This window comes from Diabrotica undecimpunctata, chromosome 5, assembly GCF_040954645.1.
Source record: "Diabrotica undecimpunctata isolate CICGRU chromosome 5, icDiaUnde3, whole genome shotgun sequence".
Lineage (NCBI taxonomy): Eukaryota > Metazoa > Arthropoda > Insecta > Coleoptera > Chrysomelidae > Diabrotica > Diabrotica undecimpunctata.
Genome location: NC_092807.1, coordinates 92367265 through 92392200, shown reverse-complemented (window position 1 = coordinate 92392200; position 24936 = coordinate 92367265). Strand labels below are relative to the sequence as shown.

Here is a 24936-nt window from a genome sequence, read left to right as displayed (position 1 = left end):
ATATATATATATATGTATATGTATATGTATATATATATATATATATATATATATATATATATATATATATATATGTATATATACATGTATATATACACTACGTAATACATACCCAATCTTTTGTTGTGATTTATTTCCCTTACCAATATTTTTACTTGGTTACATAGTTTGGAGTATGTATATACTGCTACTGTACCACTGTATATATGTATATATATATATATATATATATATATATATACATATATATATATATATATATATATATATATATATATATATATATATATAACGTGATTATTTCGACCAAAAAACAATTTATAAATCTGTTGGAAATATCGGGTATGTGGTTTATATTATATAAAAAATCTTTGTTTTTTCTAAAGCTCAATATTTGCCATTTATTTAATAGCTTCATAGGGAGTAACTGTAAAAAACAAACATTTCAAAACACTGACGTACACTTAGATTTACAATACTTACAGAAATTAAAAGATTATACACATAAATAAAATTGAATATTAAAATAACATTATTGTTGATGAAACTGTACATTTAATAAAATGCATGTTAAAATTTAAAATATCTTTGAGCATGTTCGTTAAGAATAAATAAGATGGAACAAGTAAAAATTATTTCAAAATGCAAAAAATAACAATGTAAGAAAACATTAGAGGAATAGTATTTCTTAAATTAATTATTAAGGCTAGTTAGTATGATTAATCATTAAGGTGAGTCTAGTTTTAAATTTTGTTTAATATATTGCAATATATGTTGCTTAATTGCCCCGTGTCTGTTTTATAATTTAAAGTTTGTTTATTTTTGTTAATGTGGTACATCTCCAAAAATAACCTACTTTTGTAATTTTCAGTCTGTGCCAAAATATGAGCATTGTTGTAGTCTAACAGATGACCGGAGTTTTTGTAGTGATCGACAACTGCGCAAGAGCTTTTTCCTAAGCGGCAATCACTTTTATGCTGTGTGATACGTTGTTTTAGCCACTGCGATGTATGGCCAATGTAGCTTTTTTCACATCCTAGGCACGGTATTTCATATACCACATTACTCCTATATAAGGTTGGTACTGGGTCTTTAATTTTAGAAAAAAGTTGTTTGCTATTTATGGTATTGTATTTAGCTATATTAATATTGGAAACATCTTTAAATATGGATACGACAGACTGGGTTAGACCGTTAATAAAGGGGGAGTTTTTTGTATTTGATTGACTCATTAGGACAGGACCATCATAGAAATTACTGCTGTAAATGAGTTTTTTTAAAATATGTTTAGGATAGCCGTTGTTTCGAAAAATTTTGTATAATATTTTGTATAAAATTTTGTATAATTTTGTAACAAATTATCATCAACAATGGACATTACCCTGTTTTTCATACCCAATACTGTATTATATTTTTGACGAGTGGTGTGGTTTGAAAAGTAATTCATATACCTTCCCGATGCTGTTGGCTTTTAGTACCAATCCAATGTCAGAATATTGTCATTTGTTCTTATTACCTTTGTGTCTAAGAATGGTATACTAAGATCTGTCTCGGTTTCAATTGTGAACTGAATGTTCATTAAATGAATTAAAAATGTTTAATGTGGTCTTGATGTGATAAGATGGAACTGCACATATGATGTCATCGACATATTTATATATAAATGGTAATTCGAAAGGTAATTGTGTGATATCCATTTTGATATTAAGTCAAAACGGCAGATCAAACAGAGGTCTTAACTGACAATCAACAAATGGTGTACCACTTTATACCATATATTCCAGGCTTAACAAATGAATTTTTAAATACGTTTAGAGAAGTACGAAATTATAAAATAAGTTCAAAATTATAACTAGAAATATAAAAACGGTATCTTAGTTACACATTAAACTAAAAACACACTTTACGTTAAAAACATTAAAGAAAGCTGTTGTGTACTCTCTACTCTGTAATAATTGCAACAAAGTTTATATTGGAGAAACATCCAGGAACATGTTGGGAAGATTAACATCACCCAAGAGTGACATTAATCTGAACATAGTACAAGCCTGCGTATAAAGTGAACATTCAGTCACGAGATGTCATACTTTAAACTATGACGAAGTAAAAATATTGGCAAGGGAAAGAAATCACCACAAAGGAACATTTTTAGAAATATACTTAATAACAACCACACAGAACAACTTGAATAAAACAGCGGACATTGAGAATCTAAATGCTATATATAGTATTCTTCTTCCAATGAAAGAAACATCATATAAGGTAAGTGAGCTAATTATTGTCATGCTAAGACTTATTATTTTTTATTTAATACAAATTTATTTGAAATAACCTGTAAATTTATTAAACAAGTAACAAACATGTTTATAGTCTAATTTCTAAACAATTATAAAAATAAAACAATAAAAAAATGTATATTCTTCTTTTTTTTTAAACAATTGCCAACTGGCAATATTTGGAACCTATGCCCTTAATATTGGCACAGCACTGGCAATAAAAAGAACATGTATTATGTTAATAAAAATAAGTAATAATTTTGAACATTAACATTTAAAAAACTAATGTGAGACATTTACTATTTTTGAGAACAATTGGGGCATATGAATTTATCCTTATCATGTTTAGTAAGACCCACACACTCTTCATGTACGTATTGGCCACATGCAAGACATAATATCTACTGATTCACGACTTTTTAAATTCTTGTTTATTTTCTTTACTTTATTTTCTTTGTTCAGTTTGTCTTGTTCTTTTTGATGTTTGTTTATTTTCTTTTCTTCCTGTTCTTTGTTTTTGTCCTCTGATTTTTCTTGTTGTTTGGAAGGTTCTTTGTTACTTTTACCTTTGGGTGGTTTTTCTATCGCTGTGAAAAATAAATCCTTCGTAACTTCTTGAGCTTTGCTATAAATTGCTGGTTTTCGATTTGTAGCAGTTATCTTGATTTGGGGCGAAATTAGTAAGCCCATACCTTTAAAAGAAGTGTCTGGTTCTGGAACTTTTTCGGGAGTGAATGGTACCATATTTTTATCTTCACTATTTATATCATCAGATGTACTATCATTAACACTGAAATCTGATTCAGAATGAGACGACTCGCTATATAAACGAAGACGTTTTGTTGATTTTTTTTATTACTTATTCCACTTATGCAGGGACCGTTTTCATCAACTGTAGTAGTTGATGGCTTATTTACGTTGTTATCGTCGACGTCTAGTGGTTCTAATACATTTTCTTCAATATGCGTTATAAGAATGGGCGCAAATGCTGATTCAGGTATGATGTCTGGGTTAAAAGGAAATATTCCAGTTGCTTTGAACCCAGAGATGATGTTAGCTGGTGTCATCGCTTTTAACCAAACTTTACTAAATATTTCACCAAATCGCATTTTGGTTAAATTTTTCCCTGGTTGAGTTATCAAAAAATTTAAAACCTCCTGATCCCAAAAACACTCATAACTTTTGAAGACTGCTTTATCCATAGGCTGCAGTTCATGCGTGATGTTACTTGAAAGACAAAATAAAGTAACACCATAATTTTCTGCAGCTTCAACAATACTTATGTCCAGATGCGATTTTGCACCATCGAATATCAGGAGTGTGGGCCCTGTATTCTTATACTTTGCAAAATGTCCTAGCCATGAAATAAACGCCTCATTTGTCATGCTCCCTTTCTGTGTCATCATTACAGTTGATCCTGGTGGTAGATATCATTCCATTCGGGCTTCAATCTCTTCCCTTTGAAAATAATGAACGGTGGGATGGCTTGTCCCAGGGCATTTCCACAACCCACAATACTAACATTTTCACCGTGTTCAGGCGCTGTCAAGTGGATACTTTTAGCACCTTTCTTAGCCAATACGGTTTGTTTTTTATGGATCGTTAGACGGCAACCTTTCTCGTCCATATTGTACACGTTTCCAGGTTTATCACACAATTCCAATTAAATAAATACTTCCTTCAATTTCTTAAAATAATCCTTTACAATAAATAGGTTCATTTTCTGTGCTCTTGCTGAGCCTTCCTTCTAGCTACATCGGGATGTCTTGCAAAGAATAATTTCAGCCATTTATCTCCTGCTAATTTAGATGTATCAGAAAAAGGATTAGGAATGTTCATTATCATCGCATACGAAAATACACTTCTTCTTACTATTTTACTAGTTATTGGCATGCCCACCTCTGCTAGTTTATGAATTCTGCAAACTAGGTCTCTTTCTTGTTCAAAACACTTTTCCTTCCAAGTCGTTTAACCGAATTTTGGCTGCGATAATGTAGTCCAAGTGTTGTTCGAGGTATTTTATATCGAAGTGAAGCTTGGCTTGTACTGCGTCCAGCTTTTATTGCTTCTTACGCTGCAACGAGATTCGCCTCAGACCACAGGGCTCTCTTTCTATTCGGCATTCTGTTGAAAAGAAAGTTTTTATTAATAAAAAGTAAATTTTCTTGTTAGGTTCCAAATATTGTCATGGCAATATTAGGAACTATCTCATGTGGCAATATTAGGATCATTACTACTGCGGAACAAAAATGGCGATTTATGTTTTATTCTCTTTTATATTAATTACACACAATATGGATTAATAAAGTACTTGAATGTACCTACCTGATAACGTTCTCGCCTTTCTATAGTCAGTATCAGCTAGCTTATAACAATCATTACGGTTTTCCTACGTTTTTATAAACAAATAGCACGAAATACACGCTTTGCCGTGAACACCAATACTAACTGGTTCCACCTATAACGTTATTAGAGTGGTTGTTTTAATTCGATAATTGAGCTTACATGACCATCTATATCTATTTTTATATTTTTATGTTTCTGTAATTATTATCTTAATATGTTTACTTATTATATTAGGTAATTTACTAAGATACCACAGATTTAAGGTTTGTTTATATCAACTGGTGGTGGCTTATATGTTGCTTGAGTCTCTTTGATTTTAGTTTTGGGTCAATACTCCGAAAAAATAAGTAAAGTAAAATTTCCATATTTGGTTTTCATAGTCTATATAGTGTTCTATATTTTTTAATTTTGTACTTTATTTTGTTGCAGTTCTTCTTTCTCTACCCCCTATTTTAGTGCTTATTGTACTGCCAGAGCGTGATCTAATAATATCGGTTCTTCCTATTAGGGTGCCGTGCATTTGTAAGTAGGCTTCCACTGTACATTGTCGTGTTAGGTGACATGTTGTATAGTCAGGATTACACGATAAAATTTTTCAATTTTTAGCAGCATTGCAAACTATTTCATAACTGTAGATTCCTGTCCACTGGCGAATATTACAAAGCCATAATATCTTTTTAACTTCTAGATTCTCTTACCTTCTATCTTGCCTTTTAGTACTAGTTGTTCAGAAGAAGGTTATTCTTATCGTAATATGTGCCCTCTTTCCTATCCTGATAGCCTGCTCTTCTTACTTAGAAATACTTCCGTATTTCTGACTCTCTCCTTTCATAACATTTCAAGCATTCGATTTAAGCACCACATTTCAAAAATAAGTTTGTTAATAGATCTGGCCTTTAACGTCCATGCTTTAGCATCTTGTATCTCAAGTTAAAATCCGACTTAGCGTCAGTCAGAAAAAAAAACCAAGTTTCAAAACAGCATTTTTGGTTTGTTCTACTCTGCTGTTTATTTTGGGCTCAGGGTCCCAGTTCTCATTTATCAGACAACCCAAGTATTTAAATCGTCTGACTTGCTTGATTTCTTCTCCTATAATTATTGTTTTTGTCTTGATATTTATTTTTAAACCAAAAATACACTTTAGATTTAGCGATGACTCTTTTATTCTTCGCCTTCAACCCAAACTCTTGCCGATATTTTATCACTAGTTCGTGGTTTACGTTATCGAATGCTTTCTTTAATTATTCAAACAGATAAAAGTATTATCTATTTGATCTAAACAATTCTGTATTAATGTTTGCATTCTAATTATCGCAATTTTCTTTATAAACTCAATTTTTGAAACCAAACTGACTTCAGCCACTGCCCTCTTTACATTTCTTAAATAATCTTGTGTATACTATTCTCATGAAAAGTTTTTAAAAAGTGGCTCACTGGGCAATCTGGCCCGTATCGTAAATAACGTTAAAGAGCATCACAATAATGTCTAGATTTTGTTCATTAAATAACCTCATTGTTTCTGCATACATATCGACTGGTCCTGGGACTTTGTTACTTCTTAACAGTTTGATAGCGTGTATACCCACAGATTTAAAATTATTTGGATCATTCAAATGGTGTCCCAATTATGGTGGATTTTGTGTTATATGATCGTTAAACAAATTAGCTGTATACATTTTCCAGGTATTAAGTATATGGCGAGGGTCCAATATTAATAATTCATCTTATTCATTATGTATACCAGTGACTTATTTTTTGTCGAAGATCACAGCAATTTACTTAATTTTCTTGTAGAGATTAAAGTTGTCGCCGAGTTTATATAGGTTTTCAACTTCGGTTCAAAGTGTAGTCATCCAGATCTCCTTCGCCGCTAGAATTTCTTTACAAATTTTGCTGTGTACATTTCGGTACTCTAATTGGTCCTGCCTGATCTTACACAGCCTGCCTTGTTTTATGATCTCTAATATTTCTTCTACCATCCAGTCATTTTCAGTAGTTGTTTTATTTTGGAGAAGAAAAGTTTGTTCAAATCATCAAATGATTTTTTAATGGTGGTAAAAGACTTCCGCAGTTGCTATATTGAACTTATTGTTTATCTCTTTTGCATATGCTTATCTCGTATTTTCATTTTCCTTTTCCTTCTTTCTTTTAGATGTAACATGCCTTAGTTTAATACAGTAAAACTTCTGTTACCGGACACCTTCCTACAACGGAAACCTCTGCTGAACGGACAGTTTTAGGTCACCGAATATTTCATATGTGAGTAAATAGGAAGACATCTCCAAACAACGGACCCTCTTCACAACGACTCCGGACAAAATTAGCCTTCAGTTTTTCTAAGAAATTATTGTAATTTTACCTGCCAATAATGGATAATCAGGTAAAGGCGATTAAAAGATTAAAATTGGGGCTCCGGAAATCTAAATATCTACATAACTTATTATAGACATTAAACTAATTATATAAGTAGGTACTTATGGTCATAAACCTAGTCACTTCCAGTGACTATCTAGTTTGACTTGGAAAAATCCATTTTAGAATTTATTTATTCTTTATATACATTTCTAATCTAGTTGCAATATTCTAATCTAAGGGTAACAATATCTTCGACTAAAAGTAAGTTTTTAAGTTCGGAAGAAAAAATATCAGTTATAGAAGCATCTGAAAAAAATAATTATAGTGTTCGAGATTTGGCGGAAAAGTTTGAAATAGGAAAAACTTAAGTTGGTGATATTTTAAAGAAAAAGTCCGGTTTAACAAAGTGAATGCATAGTAAAAGTAAAAATGTTCAATAAAAAAAAGAGGATTAAAACTAAAGGTGTTGCCATCGATGCTATAGTGTAGAATTGGTTTTGTAAAGTGAGAAGTAAGAATATTCCATTGTCTGGAACGATAATAAAAGAAAGAGCTTTAGAGGCTTCGAAAGAACTCAGTTTGAATTTAAAAACTTTTAATGGTTGGCTCGACAAGTTTTGCTCAAGACATAACATTAAGTTTAGAGCAATTACTGGAGAAGCTGCAAATGTTAACCTTGATGAAGTTTCAAAATGGCAAAGAAAACTGCCAGATTTACTAAGTGGCTATTTACCTAAAGAGATTTATAACGCTGGTGGGACTGGTCTGTATTATCGAACCTTACAAAGTAAAACTTTTACGTTTAGTAAGGAAAACTGCACTGGAGGGTAAATCTGCTAAGGAAAGGCTGACCATATTATTGTGCACAAATTTAAATAAAGAAAAGGAAAAACCTTGGTAAAAGTAAAAATCCTTGATGTTTTAAAATTTTTATGTCGATAAACTCCAAATCAACTGGTACTACAACAAGAAGGCCTGGATGACTGTTACGTTCCAAATGTTAAGTAGAAAGTCCAACCTCTATTTTATCAAAATTTAAATAATTCTAGACGTGTAAGAGCGGTTGCCTATAATATATTATAAGCAAGGTAGCGAAAATAAAATTAGTAGTTTTCAAATAGGGGCAATGTCTGGCAAATTGTGCTGAAGTTAAGGGAAAACGTCCTCTTTTTGTGAAGAAACTAATTTAGATCGTTCTTTCTAGAGTCATCTTGGAAGAATTGGGATCATAAAATTTAAATGTTTGAATCTCGGTATTATTCGGTGGCCTCCGTGTGTGAAGTTGTCAAGTGTTCGAAAAGACGACGGAAAGGGAGTGATTCTAGGTGATTCTAGGTTTGACGGTGGTACTGAAAAGTTCGGGCTAGATTAAAAACGGCATTTTGTTTTTTTTTGCTGCTGTTCCATGTGGGATCTGGACTAGTACGAACCGTGTGGATATTCAAGGGGATTTGCTGCCTTCGTGGAAGGGTTTTTTTTGGGAATATCCACAATTTCGCTAAAAAAGCGGATCTACAGTACACGTGTCTACCGGGAGTCGCATTTAGATCAAGAAATTAGCCTTAATGACGAGTCCAAATAGCCGACTACGTTTCGGTCCAATTTGGGATATTTTAAACCCCTAATCTGGCTAAGAAGGGGTTTTTCTTCTTCTTCGTCTTTTTCTGTCTGGCTGAAATTTTCAACTTTTTAACATTGTCATACAAGTCTATGTACATCGGCAATTATATGGGATTTTTGGATTGGAGACACGATGAACTTTAACTAGGATTCCACGCGGGGAAGTATATGAATGTGATTGAAAATTCGAGGTATGGATCGATAATTAATTTTCGACGGCAGATTTAAGCGCCGTCTAATTTGTTTACGGAATACAATAGTTTTTTTTAAGATTTTTGTGGTTGGTTTTTATTTTAATATTTACAAATACTTTAGAGTTTTTTTAAAGATTATTTGTGGTTTATTTTATTAATTAAATATTTACACATACCTATTATAATTTTGTAAACTGCGTCTAAAGGGGGGTTAAATATTTGAGATTTATTTTTTTTATATTATTTTCTGCGCACGCACTTGAGCTCTCGTGGTGTCCTATTTAGGTTAATTATTTTTTTGGTTGGTATTGAACCGCACACCCCTTAGCGTCCGGTACTTTTGATACGTCTTACCTTTTATTTTGTACTGTTAAATAGAAATAACTTATGAATTTTTGTTTGGCAAGTAGAAGCCGCATTTTTATATTCTTTTTATTAAGCCTATGGTAAAGTTAAATAATATTGTAATATATATTTGTTTTCAACTATCTTGGGAATCTATTTATTAAAATTGACTAAATCCTAATCTCAGACAATTTCATTTATTTTTTTTTTTATTTATTCAGGTAGTATACTGTACTTAATATTTTAGTAGTAAACCTATTGGTAAGTTGGCGGTTTAGTGAATAGTAACGTAGGGAAGGCTGTGGGCCAATTTACCTGGCGCCCCTGATATAATTTCGGATTTTTTTTTGTTTTGTAGACCGCACGACCATCTCCACTGTTTTGTCTAGCCACCAGCCATTCCCAGAGTGTCACCGTATAGTACTTTTCTTTCCGGGTGTACGTCTAATTTATATGTGGTACATTTTGTAACTTTTTTTATATGGATTCAATTCTGTACGCCACATGACCAGAGATATTATGGCAGATTAGCTGCACAAATTTGACAGAAAAATACAACGTGAAAAAAGAAAAATTCTCTTATTCGTAGATAACGCAACATCTCATCTGTATATTCAATTATCTAACATATCGATAATATTTTTGGCAGCTACTACTATGCCAAATTGCCAACAGTTAGACCAAGGAATATTTAAAAACTTTAAATTCCCGTATAGAAAGTTTTTGATAGAATGTTCTTCGGCTGAACTGAAGAAATCCATAACGATTGTTAACGCCTTAATTTAGACTGTGGCAGAATGAAGAGACATTTCAAACAAAACAATTGAAAAGTGTTTCATTAGGTGATATTTAAAAAAAAACGGTAGTATTGGAGAAGAGATTGTGGAAAATCGGGAGCTACAAGACTTGGAAGATGATTTGCCATGTCAACTTTTTGCGAAAGTGATGGAGTTAAAAATTTTTTGAACTACCTAGAGATTGATGCAGACGTATTAAAGGAAAATCGTGAAGTTAACATTGTAACGATAAGACTACCAAAGAGAATTGAAGTACTATTATAAAAATAATACCTCAATTAACCATGGGAGCTTATTCTCTATGCCTTGCTTAGCTCAGTATCTCAAGTGTGAGTTCGTCTTGTCTTAAATTAGGGATTGAACCTGAACTCTTAGCTGATAGCAAAGAAGACAAATTTTAACTAAACATATTTATTAAAAAGAATAAAAAACAAACAATAATTCACCCTGCCAAAGCTTAACAATAATTATTGATACTTATGACTTCAATGGGCTGCTTGTGTGTTGTAGATGTTAGGTCCTCCAATGGTTAATAAATTTCCATATTTTGTTAATAATTCAGGTTAGGTCCTCCAATGGTTAATAAATATTCATGATTTGGTTAATCCAACCAATAAACTCGGACGTGGTCAATAAATTTTCAAACTGGCCAATAAAATTGGAATGTTCTTAATAAACCCAAGAGAATTTTGTAGACCATAAAATGAGGCTTATAATAATGTTTGCCTTCTTTTATAAATTTTAAAAAGAGGCAAAAAATTATATTCTCACTACGTTAGAAAAGTTGACAGACAGAAACTAAGTGGGAAATTGAAATGAAGTTAGCACAGATGACATAGGACGTAAGCCTATGATAGAAATAGCTTTTGTCAACATGGAACAAATTATCTAGTTTACCGGACAGAAATAGAGAGGGCGAATATTTTTTCTACGGGACAGAAAGAGAGAATAAAGAAAGACAGAGGAAGAAAAGAAATCAGAGGGCGCCAACTACTTTTTAAATAAAAAATAGTAAAAAGAGAAATGAAGTTAAAGTAATTAATAAATTAATAAAGAAATTAAAATAAAATAATTATTTAAATATAAATTAATAGAGATGTGACATTTATAACGTTACAACATAGCTAGTTGTGTTAGTGATTTTAAAGAAAACGAACAGGTGTCCAAGGTTTCCGTCAATGAGAGTGACGATGAAGTAAATTTATAAGATTTAAATGATGCTTACTAAAATTAAGATAGAATAATTTTTTATATATATTAAGGTGATGCAAAAGTGGGTCAAAAAATATCTGATGCAATTCTAAATTTGGAGTTGGAAATTGTGAAAAATAATGTTCAAAACAGAAAACAAACCAGAATTGATGATTTTTTTTAAGAAGTTGTATCTACCTTTTTTACATTAGCATTTTATTATTTGTACTTGTGTATATATGCTAATGCAAATATGTAAATATGTACAAAAATGTATAATTATATTAAAGGTCAAGCAAATTAAAACCTCCTTTTTATTTCAATTGATTAAGCAATAACTCTACACAACGGACAATTATTTCCCCGTTGGTGTCCGCTATGGAAAAGATTCACTGTATTTGCAATTAAGGAATTGTGGTCAGAACCTATATCTGCTCCAAGTAATACAGAAACATTCGTAAATAAAATATTAAACTTTGAAAAGACTCGTTGAAATGCCTTGATGTCCGTCTAGAGACGACTTTCATGTGTAAAGCTTTCTAGGCGATAACTTATACTAATTCTCGTTTTTTTTTGCTTTGTCAAAAGGACTGTTTTGTCGTTAACATTTTTTTATTTAAATATTCATTATAGCTTAAGTCTTACTATGATCCTGCATAGATGAGTCACTTATCAGTCAACTGATTGGACATTGGCTTTTTGTTGGTACACTTGATATACTACAATTCTGTTTTTGGTTTTTTTGGTACTAGTTTGAAAATAGGTAATTAATAAATCCACATAATGGATGATGGTAAAAATACTAATAACTTCATAGTAACAATCATAGCGTAAGTTTATATAGTGACTTACCCGAGTGAATACCTTTTACATCTGGATTTTCTTCGCTGGTATATAAACATATTGGGCTAACAAATCTATTAAATATAAAATCCTCTTTAACTTTAATAAGAGCTATGTCGTTGTATTTTATTGGTGGTTTATACTCAGGATGAACTATGATAGACTCAATTGTTCTTATCTGCGCTTTTGACAGATCCGCTTGATCTGTTACTCCAGCTCTTACTATTATAGGTGATTGACTAAAAAATAAATTAGTTACCATTTGGTTCAAAATTTCTCTTCCATGACAAATTAGATGAACTGCGACTCCAAGCTTCTTGAAAGCTATTGGACGATGGAAGTATTAATCTTTCATTTCCATAGTATATGTACAATTTTTAAAATACCAACTTTTGTGCATTCTTTACGTAGAAAGAAGACAATGAAAGTAAACGATTGCATTTTTTTTTAATTCAGCTTCACTATTACTCTACACGTATTTCAAGGTTTCCCTTCTCATCAGGAAGACTAACGGATGCTCGATTTGAAAAGCAATGTAATTTCCTAATTTTATTTGATTGTATTTTATCTGCGTAATGAGTGCAAAAGATGTAGTTTTACAAGGGTAAATTGTAGATATATTGTCGGAATAAAAGGTTATTCCTAATATCACTCAATAGCTTTTAGCAAGCTTGTATTCGCAGTTCACCTAATTTGCTATCGAAGACAAATCTCCTGACTTCGTTTTGCTTAATATGTAATTTCATTTTAATTCGAACTGATGAGTAGTGAAATCTCGAAACAGAACGGTGGTGCTGTAAGAAAACTATTTTTTAATTACTGGAGCTTACAATTGTGGTTACATTTATTTTCAAAAGCTACAATCAAAATTATCTGATAAAGTGGAACAGATATTTGCAAAAAAGTAGTAAACTCACCAGATAAAATTAGGTTTGTTAATGAAATTGCTGCAAAAACGAATTTAAAAAACATTATAAGAAATAAAATTTTTTTGATTTAATAAATGTTTCTGCTTCTTTGTGAGTTTTTAAACAAATATTTTAAAAAATTAAATAAATGCCAATCTCGAGAGAAAATTAGTTTATAGTGTAATTTGTTTTTGCCAATTATATTATTGTTTTAAGTTATAAAACATCTGACATATATATGAAAAATAAAACTACGATTGTATTCTTTGGTGGTTTTGATAGTTTTATGAATAAATTTTCAAAAAATATTTTATTTATAACTTTTACTTTTAATTTTAATAATGTTTTTTAAATTCGTGTTGCAGCAATTTCATGAACAAACCTAATTTTATCTAGTAAGATACTACTTTTTTGCAATATAATTTGTTCCACTTTATCAGATAATTGTGATTGTAGCTCTTAAAAATAAATGTAATCACAATAGAAAGTGATTCACATTTTTTTTTCTTAGTTCCGCGTCGATTATCATTGCGCCGAGCTTTCGACATTCTCTTCGATGTCTTCTTCAGGGCTTCCAAGGTCTCATTCCCCCGAGCCCCCAGACACTACTACACTAATCACTAACCATGCATTACTGGTGCTGAGAATAGAGGACGGGTCATTTAAACCGTCGATGGTGAGGTGACTTGGGTGGAGGTGGGAGTGGGGGCCAGCGAGGGGATTGGCGCGAGGATTGGCGCGGGCATTGGCATAAATATTTCTGACAGTAGGATTTTGATTGATGGGGGGATAGGACGGTATTTTCTTTATGAGAGGTCATCTTTTTTATTGAGATAATTTGTTCTTTTTTTAATTTCTATTGCTTCTCGGATAATTCTTGGTTTATAGAAGCGGATGAGAGCTACGGTTCTGGAGTTTTCAAAATAAATTTTGTGAAAATGAAAATCATAAAGATTGTGTTGAGCTAGAGAGCTGAAAGTGAATTGGAATTGCGAACAAAAACGGAATGGTCATTAATCCTATTTTGAATTCTACGATTTGTTTATCTTATATAGGATCGGGGGCAGTCTGCACAAGAAATTTCATAAACTCCGTGTTTATTTGGAAAGTTGTCTTTGATTGATCTGATAAGGGATGAAAGTTTTAATTGGGGGTAAATATTCTTCTGTCTTTATTCCTCATGATTTTAGAATTTTGTCGATTTTGTCAGTGACACCTATGATGTAAGGAAGAAAAGCTTTTAAATCATGAGGGTCTAAGTCTTTGGGTTGAGACTGAGTGGGAGATTGTTGTCTGTGGATGCTCCTATTATTGTGATTTTTGCGGTAACCATTTTGAATGAGGGCTTTTTTTAAAATAGAGAGCTCAGTGGGTCTACTTTCATCAGCGCAAAGGCGTATTGATCTGAAAACAAGTCTATTAATGACTGAATTAATTTGTGAAGAGGGATGATGAGAGTTGGAATGCAAGTAACGATTGATATGATTAGTCTTTATGATAGTGTCGAGAAACGGTAGGAATGAATCAATTTTCATCTCCATCGTGAACTGGATACTAGGATGTATACCATTTAGATTGGTTTGAAAAGACACCAAAGCATCCCCGTCATGGGACCAAATCACGAATATATCGTCAACATATCGCAGCCAACATGAGGGTTTCAGCATTGATGTGGATAGTGATCGTGTCTCGAAGTGTTTCATAAATATATTGGTAATTACTGGAGATAGTGAGAAGCCTATTGGGGCACCATTTATTTGTCTGAAGAATTGATTTTAAAAGATGAAATAAGTATTGGACATACAATGTTTATTGAGAGATAAGTGGTCTTGCCGGATACTGTATTTAGTTTTCAGAATGTTCAGAGTTTCGTCTATAGGAATGATTTTAAAAAATAAAACCATATCAAAACTTACTAGAATGTCTGACGGTGAGAGATAGGGTATTGCTTAACTAGTTCAATAAAATAAAAAGAATTTTTGACAAAGATGAAGCATTCTCGGCGATAGGTTGTAGAGTTTTGGCCAAGTACTTGGCCAATAGTTGTATAGGATATGCACTGACAACGGGACGTAGAGGAATATCGGGTTTGTGAATTTTGGATAGGCCATATATTTGAGGTGTTCTAGAAGACTTTTCACGAGGAACTAGAGCTTGTCTTATGATTAAAAACAACGGTCAGTCGAACGAAAAAAACATATTTATCTAAATAGTGAGATTAAATATCCAAATGTCCCATTCTGATTGCTCTAAATATTTTTGAAAATCTTCCATTTAAAGGTTTCAAAACATATGCCAACGAGCCACGCCGAGATGTCACAAGACAAGGAATTCAAACTACTTAAGTCAAAGAAAAACCAAAAGAAACGGCAAAAAGAAAGGATCGAGGATATTATCGATGATGACACCCTAAAAAGGATGACATCAAAGAGACACGCCTACTCCAGAGCAGCGAGGACGGAAAGTCCGAACTGGCAAATCTGTAGAAACTGATACAAAAAAAAGATAAAGAACCCTCAAAGCTGAGATAAAATATTTTATAACTTACAGGATACAATTATAAAGTCACAAGACAAAAGATATAATAGGGCACATCAACGAAAAGTTTGAAGAATCGAATGCTCCGAAAGAGAGCCATACAGAACAGACTTCGGTTTCAGAATCGAAACTAATAGTTTCGACTTCGTTAACCAAGTCTACGGGACATATCCTAAAAACAAAGATAACACAGCCTTCCAAACCGGTTAAAGAAAAGCCAAAAAATTGCAGAAAAATGCCCTCCCAAGCAAAAAAACAAAAAACAAAAGAAAACTTTTCAGCTCTACAAAAAATGGAAGCTCACGTGAAGCAGTAAGATAATTTGTGCGCTTTGCCACTTTCTTCAAATGATCACATGGACACTGGCGAAAACGCCAGTAGTCAGATACCTGAATAGCCTAAAGTCAACCAAAAAAATCTTAAATAACAAAGGTAATACAAACCACCTGTAATTAAATTGCAGAGTGTAAATGAAACCATAGCGATCCTAGAGATAGCCCAGACGCAGCAAATCATCACTACCAACAAAATAGCCAGAAATGACAAAGAAACACTCATGCAGGCCAAAAATCTTTATGACTAAAGAAAGATGACCAAAATAATTAAGAAGTACAACGAAACAACGAAAATCTCTTTTCCCTTGGAGTGGGTCTCTTTCCCATTGGAGAAAGACTTGAAACCAAAGCTAGTTTTAAAAGCCATAGAACTACTATCTGTATCCAACGTGCAGTCAAGAAAGACAAACAGGATGTTTGTACTAACCCTAGAATAGGAGGATGCGGTTAAAGCAAAACCTATTACCAACCTATTGCTCATGAAAATAGTAATTTAAGATCTAAGAAAAGCACAAGGTCCTACACAATTTTTCAACTGTCACGTTGAATGCATTTAAATTCGTTTTATACATGGATATCACCATGCACAAAACGCATGTCACAAAGAGGCAAGATACGTCAAATGTGGTGAGAATATTGATTTCTAAAAAGCACCAGGATGGGCTAATCAACACAGTGAAAGAACTGGTCACTAGAATCATTTATGAAGCGATTGACGATATCGAGTTAGCGCTGAACTAAGACAAGCTAACAGGCGATACTTGAGAATGGGCTCCTGGAATCCAGGCGGTATAAAAACCAACCAAAATATATTGGACACACTGATAAATAGGTAAGAAATAGATATCGTAGTAATATAGAAAACTACATCAACGAACATCATAAACTTAAAGTTTCCTGACTACGATATCTACAGGAACAACAACACAGGAAGATCAGGATGCACATCTATCCTAGTAAGAAAAGGGTTAATCCATACTAGAATCTAACCCCACCATCAACTACTATGGAAATAACAACAATCACAGTGCAAATAAGGCATGTAAAAGTCAGGATGACTTCCGCCTATGTAAAACCACAGGATTCACTCATAGATGATAGAAGACCTTAATGCTTTCCTAAGTATAACCGAACCATTAATAATTATAGAAGACCTAAATACAAGATCCACAAATTGGAATGATGAAGCTACAAACAGAAGCGGAGGATTACTAAACAATTACATTGATAACAACGACGTCATCATGACAATGGGACCCATCAAATCAACACACTTTCCAGAAAATGGACTTCCCACTATATTAGTTGCTAGCAACCTATGACTACAAACAGACATTTAAACACTAAATGAAGAAACAGCAGACGACAACTCCATACTACTGGAGTTGGGCACCTGGGAGAGAAGTACCACTGAAAAAAGGACAAGAAAGAAAACAAAGTGGACCACCTACAAAAGCTTTGTGAGCACTGAAATACATAATGTTACAGTGATAAACAATAGTTCCAGAAACAGCACTACAGAAGAGGAAACAGAAATATATAATATAATATTTGTAAGCTACAAAAATATTTAAAAACAACAAAAAACCAATCCCCTAATACACTTTAAGAATAGAATTGTCTACTTCATTGAGCAAAAAGCCGAGATGATGAGAATGACTCTCAAGAGAGAGTGCACACTTAATTATTACCCAGACGAAGTTATAGACTTTATAGAAGAAGTCCAAGAACAACAAGAAAGGCTTAAGGAACCAAACGAGATGATCTCTACATCAGCCGAGGACATAAATGAACTAATTAAAAACAGTTTGCCAATGAAAGCACATGGACCAGATCAAGTAAGCAATCTTCTTCTTTACGTACCATCTCCGCGAAAGAGTTTGGCATTCATCATTTCTATTCTGATCCTAAATGCTGCCGCTCTGAATGGTTCGATTGATGTGCATCCGTATCATTCGCTCAAGTTCGCATCCGTACCATTCGCAACCATGAGATTTTTCTCCTTCCTACACTTCTCTTGCGCTAGATTTTCACTTGTATAATTAATTAAAGTATGTTGTATCTTTCGTAACATGCCCCAGGTATTGCAGCTTTCGTGTCTTGTTTGTTGTCAACTTTTTAGTAGCCAACGCGTTAAGTGTCCATGCTTCTATCCCTTAAAGCAGAGTCGAGAAAATATAACATCTTGCCAGCCTAACTCTTGAGTCTAATTTCAGTTCTCTTGCACAAAGTACCTTTCTCATTTTATTAAAGTTTGTTCGTGCTTTCTCTATTAGAACTTTGATTTCTTTGTTTTCGAATCGTTTGTGTGATTAATTATTGTGCCGATAATTAACCAATAGAGCTCCAAAATACTTACCGGCGAGATCTCTAGTATTTTTAATCAACATAGTAAATGGAATTATAAGATATAGGCGCTTCCCAAATCGACAGAAGAAGACCCATGTCACCCTAATTCTGAAACGATAAAAGGACAGCAAATTTCTGCAAAACTACAGGCCGATAAGCTTACTTCTAGCAATCAGTAATATTGTGGAAAGAGTCATGCTTAGCATACTTCAAGCAGAAACAGACAGGCTGGGGATAATTGCAAAAGCACAGTTTGGATTCCGATCAGAACATTCTAGCGGGCTACAAGTACTGCAGCTGGCTTTAATGACAAACAATATACAGGAGCAGCCTTCCTGGACATAATATACTCCGAAAAGAATGAAAGCAACGCTCTTCAAAAAAAGACATTAACAGTCAGAGGAACAATTGACATTGCGAAATAATCATATCGAATGGAAAAGCAAAGCTCAATATCTGTGAGTAATAGTGGACAAAGGATTAACCTTTAAACAACACGTAGACGCCACAATACAAATATCCATCATAGCAAACGCGTCAATAAGTGAACCCGCAGGTAGAAGAAGCAAACTAAAAACGAAAATAAAGATGAAAATAATAAATAGCATCATATTCCCGATACTCACATATCTCTCGCATGGGGACAGGTCTGTGAAACAACTAAGAAACAGGTCCAAGATCACAAGAGTAGCCAAGATACAAGAAAAGCAGTCAACGTACCGAGATATATCGCTAAACGTTTTCTATTCAGAGAACTGTAACAAGTCAGGGTAACCGATAGGATGACAGAAAAAGCAAGAATAAAATTTGCGGAGCTGGAGAAGCACAAAGTCTCATACTACGATGGATAATGAGATATGATGCATGTCACTGATGGAAGCACAAGCATTCGAAGCAAGAAATACTGGAATAAAAATAAATATATACCCAGAGAGAAAGTAAAAAGGAAAACCAGAGAATAGTTCGTAGCTATATTAATGCAGACAGTCACAACCACTATGTAGGCTCACTAATAAGATTTTTCTTAAGAACATCCTACAAAAAAATATATACAAACAACATAAAAAACGGCTTCGGCCACCAAAAAAAGATACAAAATACTAACAAAACCGGCGCAACCCACCAAAAAAATTAACAGAAACCAAAAAAAATCCGGGCACGTAGGGCCCAAAATCTAAAGCACCAAGTCTCCGAACTGGGCGTATTCCACAAGGGCGACGGGGAGACTTGAGGCCTGAGCAAGCAATTTTAAATTCGTCATAAGTCACAAGAGAATAGCAGGAATAAAGCGTCTAACGCTAGCCTGCATTATTTGATTCGGTTAGGGAACCATGTTACAGGGTCACCATGAAAAACATTTGGCTAATGGTGACTTAAAGCAACGTGTATTTAACAGTTGTATTTTACCAGTTATGAATTATGGAATGAAGGCCGTGGAACTTACGGAGTTACCAGCTAATCAATTAAGAACAACACAGAGAGCTATCGAACGAGCTATGTGAGGAGTTTCTCTGAGTGAAAATATACGAAATCAGACTGTGCGAAGCAGAACGAAGGCAGAAAATATAATTGGAAGTTGCGTAAATATAATGGAGCTGGATAGGATACGTGATACGACAAAACAACGAAAGATGGACGAAAATCATTGTAGATTTGAGAGCATATGACTATGAGAGCATATTCATAGTAGAGGAAGACCACAAAAACATAAATAGGCGATATCAAAGAAAAAGTAGGAAGAAACTGGCACCAAAAGGTACCAAACAGAGAACAGTGGAGAACTCATGGCGAGAAGCCTTTGTCCAGGAGTGGGTGCAAACAGAAATAAAACTTAGATTAATATTATTACAATTAATATCAAATTTACAGGACTTCCGGGTTGAACCGCCTCGATTATCTCTACACCGAGCTTTCGACATCTTCCCGATGTCTTCATTAGGTTTTCCGGAGTATCAGTCTCCTGATCGCCAGATCTCTTTACTGCACTATTTAGGAGTGAGTCTGGAGCCTGGTGAACCTTTTCGAATTTTCGAATCAACATCTAGTAGGTCTGGAGAGCTACATATATATATATATATATATATATATATATATATATATATATATATATATATATATATATATATATTATAATAATATATATATAGGGTTTTTATAGCGGTTCTCAAAGAATTAGTTTGTAAGCACTTTTTGGAATTATCTTTATTGTATCTATTATGAAACACACATATATATATCTAACATAGCCAATATAAATTTAAAATAAACTATCTTTAAATTGAAATTCTTATGAAACTAATTCAATTATATAGACAATGTAAAATTTAAACAAACTATCTTTAAAATTGAAATTGTTATAACACTAACTAAATTATATTAACAAAATTTTGTACCTTTCTGTCACTGAATGCCTAAATGAAATTGTTCTTCAAAATAAAGATTTTAATCACCACTCAATGTCTTCGTTCTCAGCGTCGGTTATCCTTGTTTTTGTGAAATAACTTTTTCCAATTATCAGCTTTCCCCAATTTAAAATATTTTTCTTCTTAATAGCATTTATATTTATTCTTCTTTTTAATATACCAATATCCAATCACCAAATATATTATATAATTTTAATTTTCAATTAATACTTTGTTCCATTATCCAATCACCATTTATACATTACACAATTTTTAATCTTCAATAATATTATCTTTATACTGTTTCTTAATCTTCATTGAAATTAATATATTGAACATCTGGACCTTCTGACTGACTATCTTGAACTTACTGAACAACTGACTTAACTAAATGTGTCTGTCTTCTAACTAACTTTCTTACTAACTGACTGCCTTCTTGAATCCAAATCACCGAGTATTTATACCCTTTCAATGTTCCAGAACCATCTGGCAAGAAATCCTATTCGATTTGTTCCATTTCCTACATATCTGAATTTTCTGGAATAATCTATTTCGCAAACAGGTTATCTACGGTGATCTAGAGAATTCCTTACTCTTCTATCGAGAATTTTATCGACATGTAGGCTTTTCAGATCAGAATATAAACTTAAATTCAGTAACTATATGTAAACTAAACATTTTAAACTAACATATTATTATCATCATCAATCAGCCAATCCCGTCCACTTCTGGACATAGGCCTCCCTCAGTTCTTTCCAGTGTTCTCTACACTGGGCCGCTTGTAGCCAGTTTCCCGCTACTCTTTTTATGTCGTCGGTCCATCTAGTCGGTGGTCGTCCTCGGCTTCTTTTATAATTTCTGGGCCTCCATTCCATAATTCGTCTTGTCCATCGTCCATCTTGTGTTCTGGCTAAGTGTCCTGCCCAGTTCCACTTAAGTCTCGTGGTTCTTTCGATGACGTCTTGAACTCCTGATCTTTGCCTGATTTGTCGGTTTGTTATAATGTGGTCTCGGAGGCTCACATTCAGCATTGGAACGTGCAATGCTGAACATATTATTATAACCCCACTTATATTCGTAATTATTATTTAAAATGTCACTTTCAGAGTATGTATATCTGGTTGCCTATGCACATGGCTCACTTAACTATATTTACAATATTATAATTATTAAGAAAAAACCTTTTACACTTATTATATGCTAATTTCTTAAGAATACCCCCATATAAATAATTTTTATAAAATTCTCTAGTATATAACTTATTAAAATAACCAAATACTTTTTATATCTAATATTATCTAGTATATAACTTATAAATTATTTTTAATCACTATTTTTCTTTCTCCTATATTCTATATCATTTCAATACCCCAAAAATTAATTTTAAAATAAATAATTTACTTATTATTTTTTTAAATATTAATTTTCTTATCCACATACCTTTGTAAATATAATAAATTAATAATTCAATTTTTTTTTTATTTTTAAAATTATTCTATTTAATACATCCCTGTTAGTTGTCTATGTCAAACTGTCATGTCAAATGGAAGTTTGTGTGTTGTGTGTTTACATTTTACAATGAATATAGATAATCTAAGCGTCTATATTGTGTTATGGACAAAATCTAGGAATTCCTTCAATTTATTTTCCATCTTTCCGTTCAAAATAACTTTCATCAATATAAATTGGTAAGTTTTACACTTTTCATAAAGACATTTACACAATCAATTCTGTATCTAACCCCAAATTATAATTTTTAGTGCACAAACAATTTCCATTTGGATGATGTCCAATTGATTCACAACAATAAAATCTAAGATCTATCTATGAAATGGATCTATCAGTAAGCTGTTAGTGTTGTTATTATTAGTGTTAAAAGTATAGAAAACATTATTCATTCTCTTCATAATATTTAAAATGTCATTGATATGAAACATGCCTCTTAGTCTATTCTCTGCATCTATCAACACATAACTATTTAGTCCATTCTGATTTTCAATTCTGTATGGACCTTCAAACATTGGTTGTAATTTCTTACAACGGTTTTCTTCAGCATTACTCTTTCTAAGTGAACGAATTAACACTTGGTCTCCTTTTTGAAATGTGATTGGTTTTTTTTATTTTTTGATTTTGTCTTCTGATATATGTTTCAGCTTTCCTCCTAATTCGGTTATTCACTTTCTGCATTACTTGTTCTAACATATCCTGATTATATTCACTAATCCATTTTCTGTTTCCTATATGGCCAAACATTAAATATTCTGGTACTTCCTCTGTATTTAAATTATGTGTATTATTTAAAAAATATTCTATTTGTGGTATATGTTGCTGCCATGTTTCATGTTGATCTTGACGTATTATCCTTAAATATGTTATAACTTCTTTAATATATCTTTCTGCAGGATTTGCCTGAGGATATCTGATACTTGTAAAATGAATGTTGATTCCGTTTTTCTCACAAAATGCCCGAAATTTTTGGCTGTTAAAATATGTAGCATTATCTATTATGCAATTTCTAAATGGTCCTACTTCTTCGAAAAATTGATTAATATATAATTTCAATGTTTTAACATTTGTTCTGGAGTAGGGATATAGTTTAATAAATTTTGTATACAAATCAACTATCACTAGTATATGTTTTTTTCCTGTTGGACTTGGAACTAAATTTGAGATGAAATCCATGGAAACTGTATTTAGTTTTTCATATACAACATTAGATCTATATGTGTTCTGGTTTTTGAAATTCTTTTCTTTGTTTATTTGACATATTTGGCATTGGGTAGTAATTTCTTTTGCTATACTTATGTCATTCTTTGCAAAATAATTGTCCCTAAATAGCATCCATAGCTTTCTTGAACCAATATGCATGTAATTGTTATGTAAATTTTTCAATATTTTCCTTGCCAAAGTTGTAGTTATTACATACACTTCTATGCCATTTATTATTTTATAATAAACTCCATATTTCTTAAGGACTTTTTGTTTTTCACTTAAATTGATCTGATCTCTTATAATTTCTTCTTTGGAATATAATCCAGTGCTTTCTACTAACTGATTTAATCCAATTTTTATTGTTCACTGCCCTTTTTGTGATGTATTTTCTAACCTTGATAAAGCATCTGCCACTATGTTGGATTTTCCAGAAATGTATTTGATTTCAAAGCAGTATTCACTAAGTATTAGACTCCACCGATGTATTCTACTGTTTCCATATTCGTTATTTAATATAGATGTTAAAGCTTGGTGATCTGTTTCTATAGTAAATTCATTACCCAACAAATAAAATCTTAATTTTGTGACACAGTGTATGATACTTGCTAGTTCTAATTCTGAAACTGAGTAACACTTTTCATGTGGCTTTGTAATTCTTGAAATGAATTGTATTGGGTATTCGACCCCATCATGTATTTGTAATAATACCCCTAATAATCTCTCTATGAATGCATCTGTTCTTAATATGAATGGTTTTGTGTAGTCAAGATGGTATATTTTTAAATTTGACAGAAAAATATTTTTGATTTCTTGGAATGCTAGTTCTCTTCTCTGATCCCATCTCCATTTTACACCTTTCCTCATCAGTTCAAGTAATGGAATTTCTTTTATACTTAGATCTGGTATCATCCTTTTACAATAATTAATTCTGTATGCCAGAGGTAAAGGGCACTATGTCCATTTTTGTCAATATTGGGATTATACTGCAGTTATAATGAACTTTTAATTCTCCACACAGAGGTATAAAGCACTATGTCCTAAGTTATAAAATAACGAAGATAAGCACTTTAAAAAAAGTATCATGTCACATTTTGTTTAGAGGCAGAGGGCACCATGTGGACATGAAACCCTATACCTCTGTGTACATTGCTAACATTGCAGTATCATCTAGACACAGTGCCTTGAACCACATATTGTAGACTAGTAATTGATTGTTTACATTTTCAGATTTTGTTTAGTTATATGCAGTAAATAAGTGATTATAATAAGTGAATACAACTGATTATGGTGGCGAAAAGCATTCACGTGTTGCCAAAGTATTGAATTTAGCAACAAAATGAAAATAATACAGTTAAGATAATATCATTATATTTTAGAGGTTATGTTTCGAGCTAAACAAAAAAGACATTTTATTAGTCTAAAGACAAATGTTTGAGTAAACTTAAGATACAGTTTGTAAATTCAAGAAAAAATACACAAAAGTTAAAGTCCTGTGGAATCTTAGTTTTCATTAATAAATATTGTATGCATTTACGGACTATGTAGAATAGTGTAAAATATTTTAACATAAAGTGGTTGTAAACGTTTTACGAAAGACAGAACAAGGAGGTCTGGTACAACCAGACCTAAGAGAGAAGCACCCTCCTAGTAATAAAACGTTACCTGAAATTATTGAAAATATTAAGAAACATATTTTATCATTCCCTACCTATGAGAGCCATTATA

The 24936-nt window shown here is 32.5% G+C and overlaps 1 protein-coding gene across 2 annotated transcripts in view; it reads right to left on the bottom strand.

Annotated features, from left to right (window-relative positions):
• LOC140440685 (serine protease snk-like) overlaps positions 1–24936 on the bottom strand; it is a 66432-nt gene that overhangs the window by 5451 nt on the left and 36045 nt on the right. For both annotated transcript variants that reach the window (XM_072531044.1, XM_072531043.1), the window contains exon 5: positions 11977–12206. In XM_072531044.1, coding sequence (XP_072387145.1) covers positions 11977–12206 — 230 coding nt within the window. The remainder of the gene's footprint in view (positions 1–11976; positions 12207–24936) is intronic.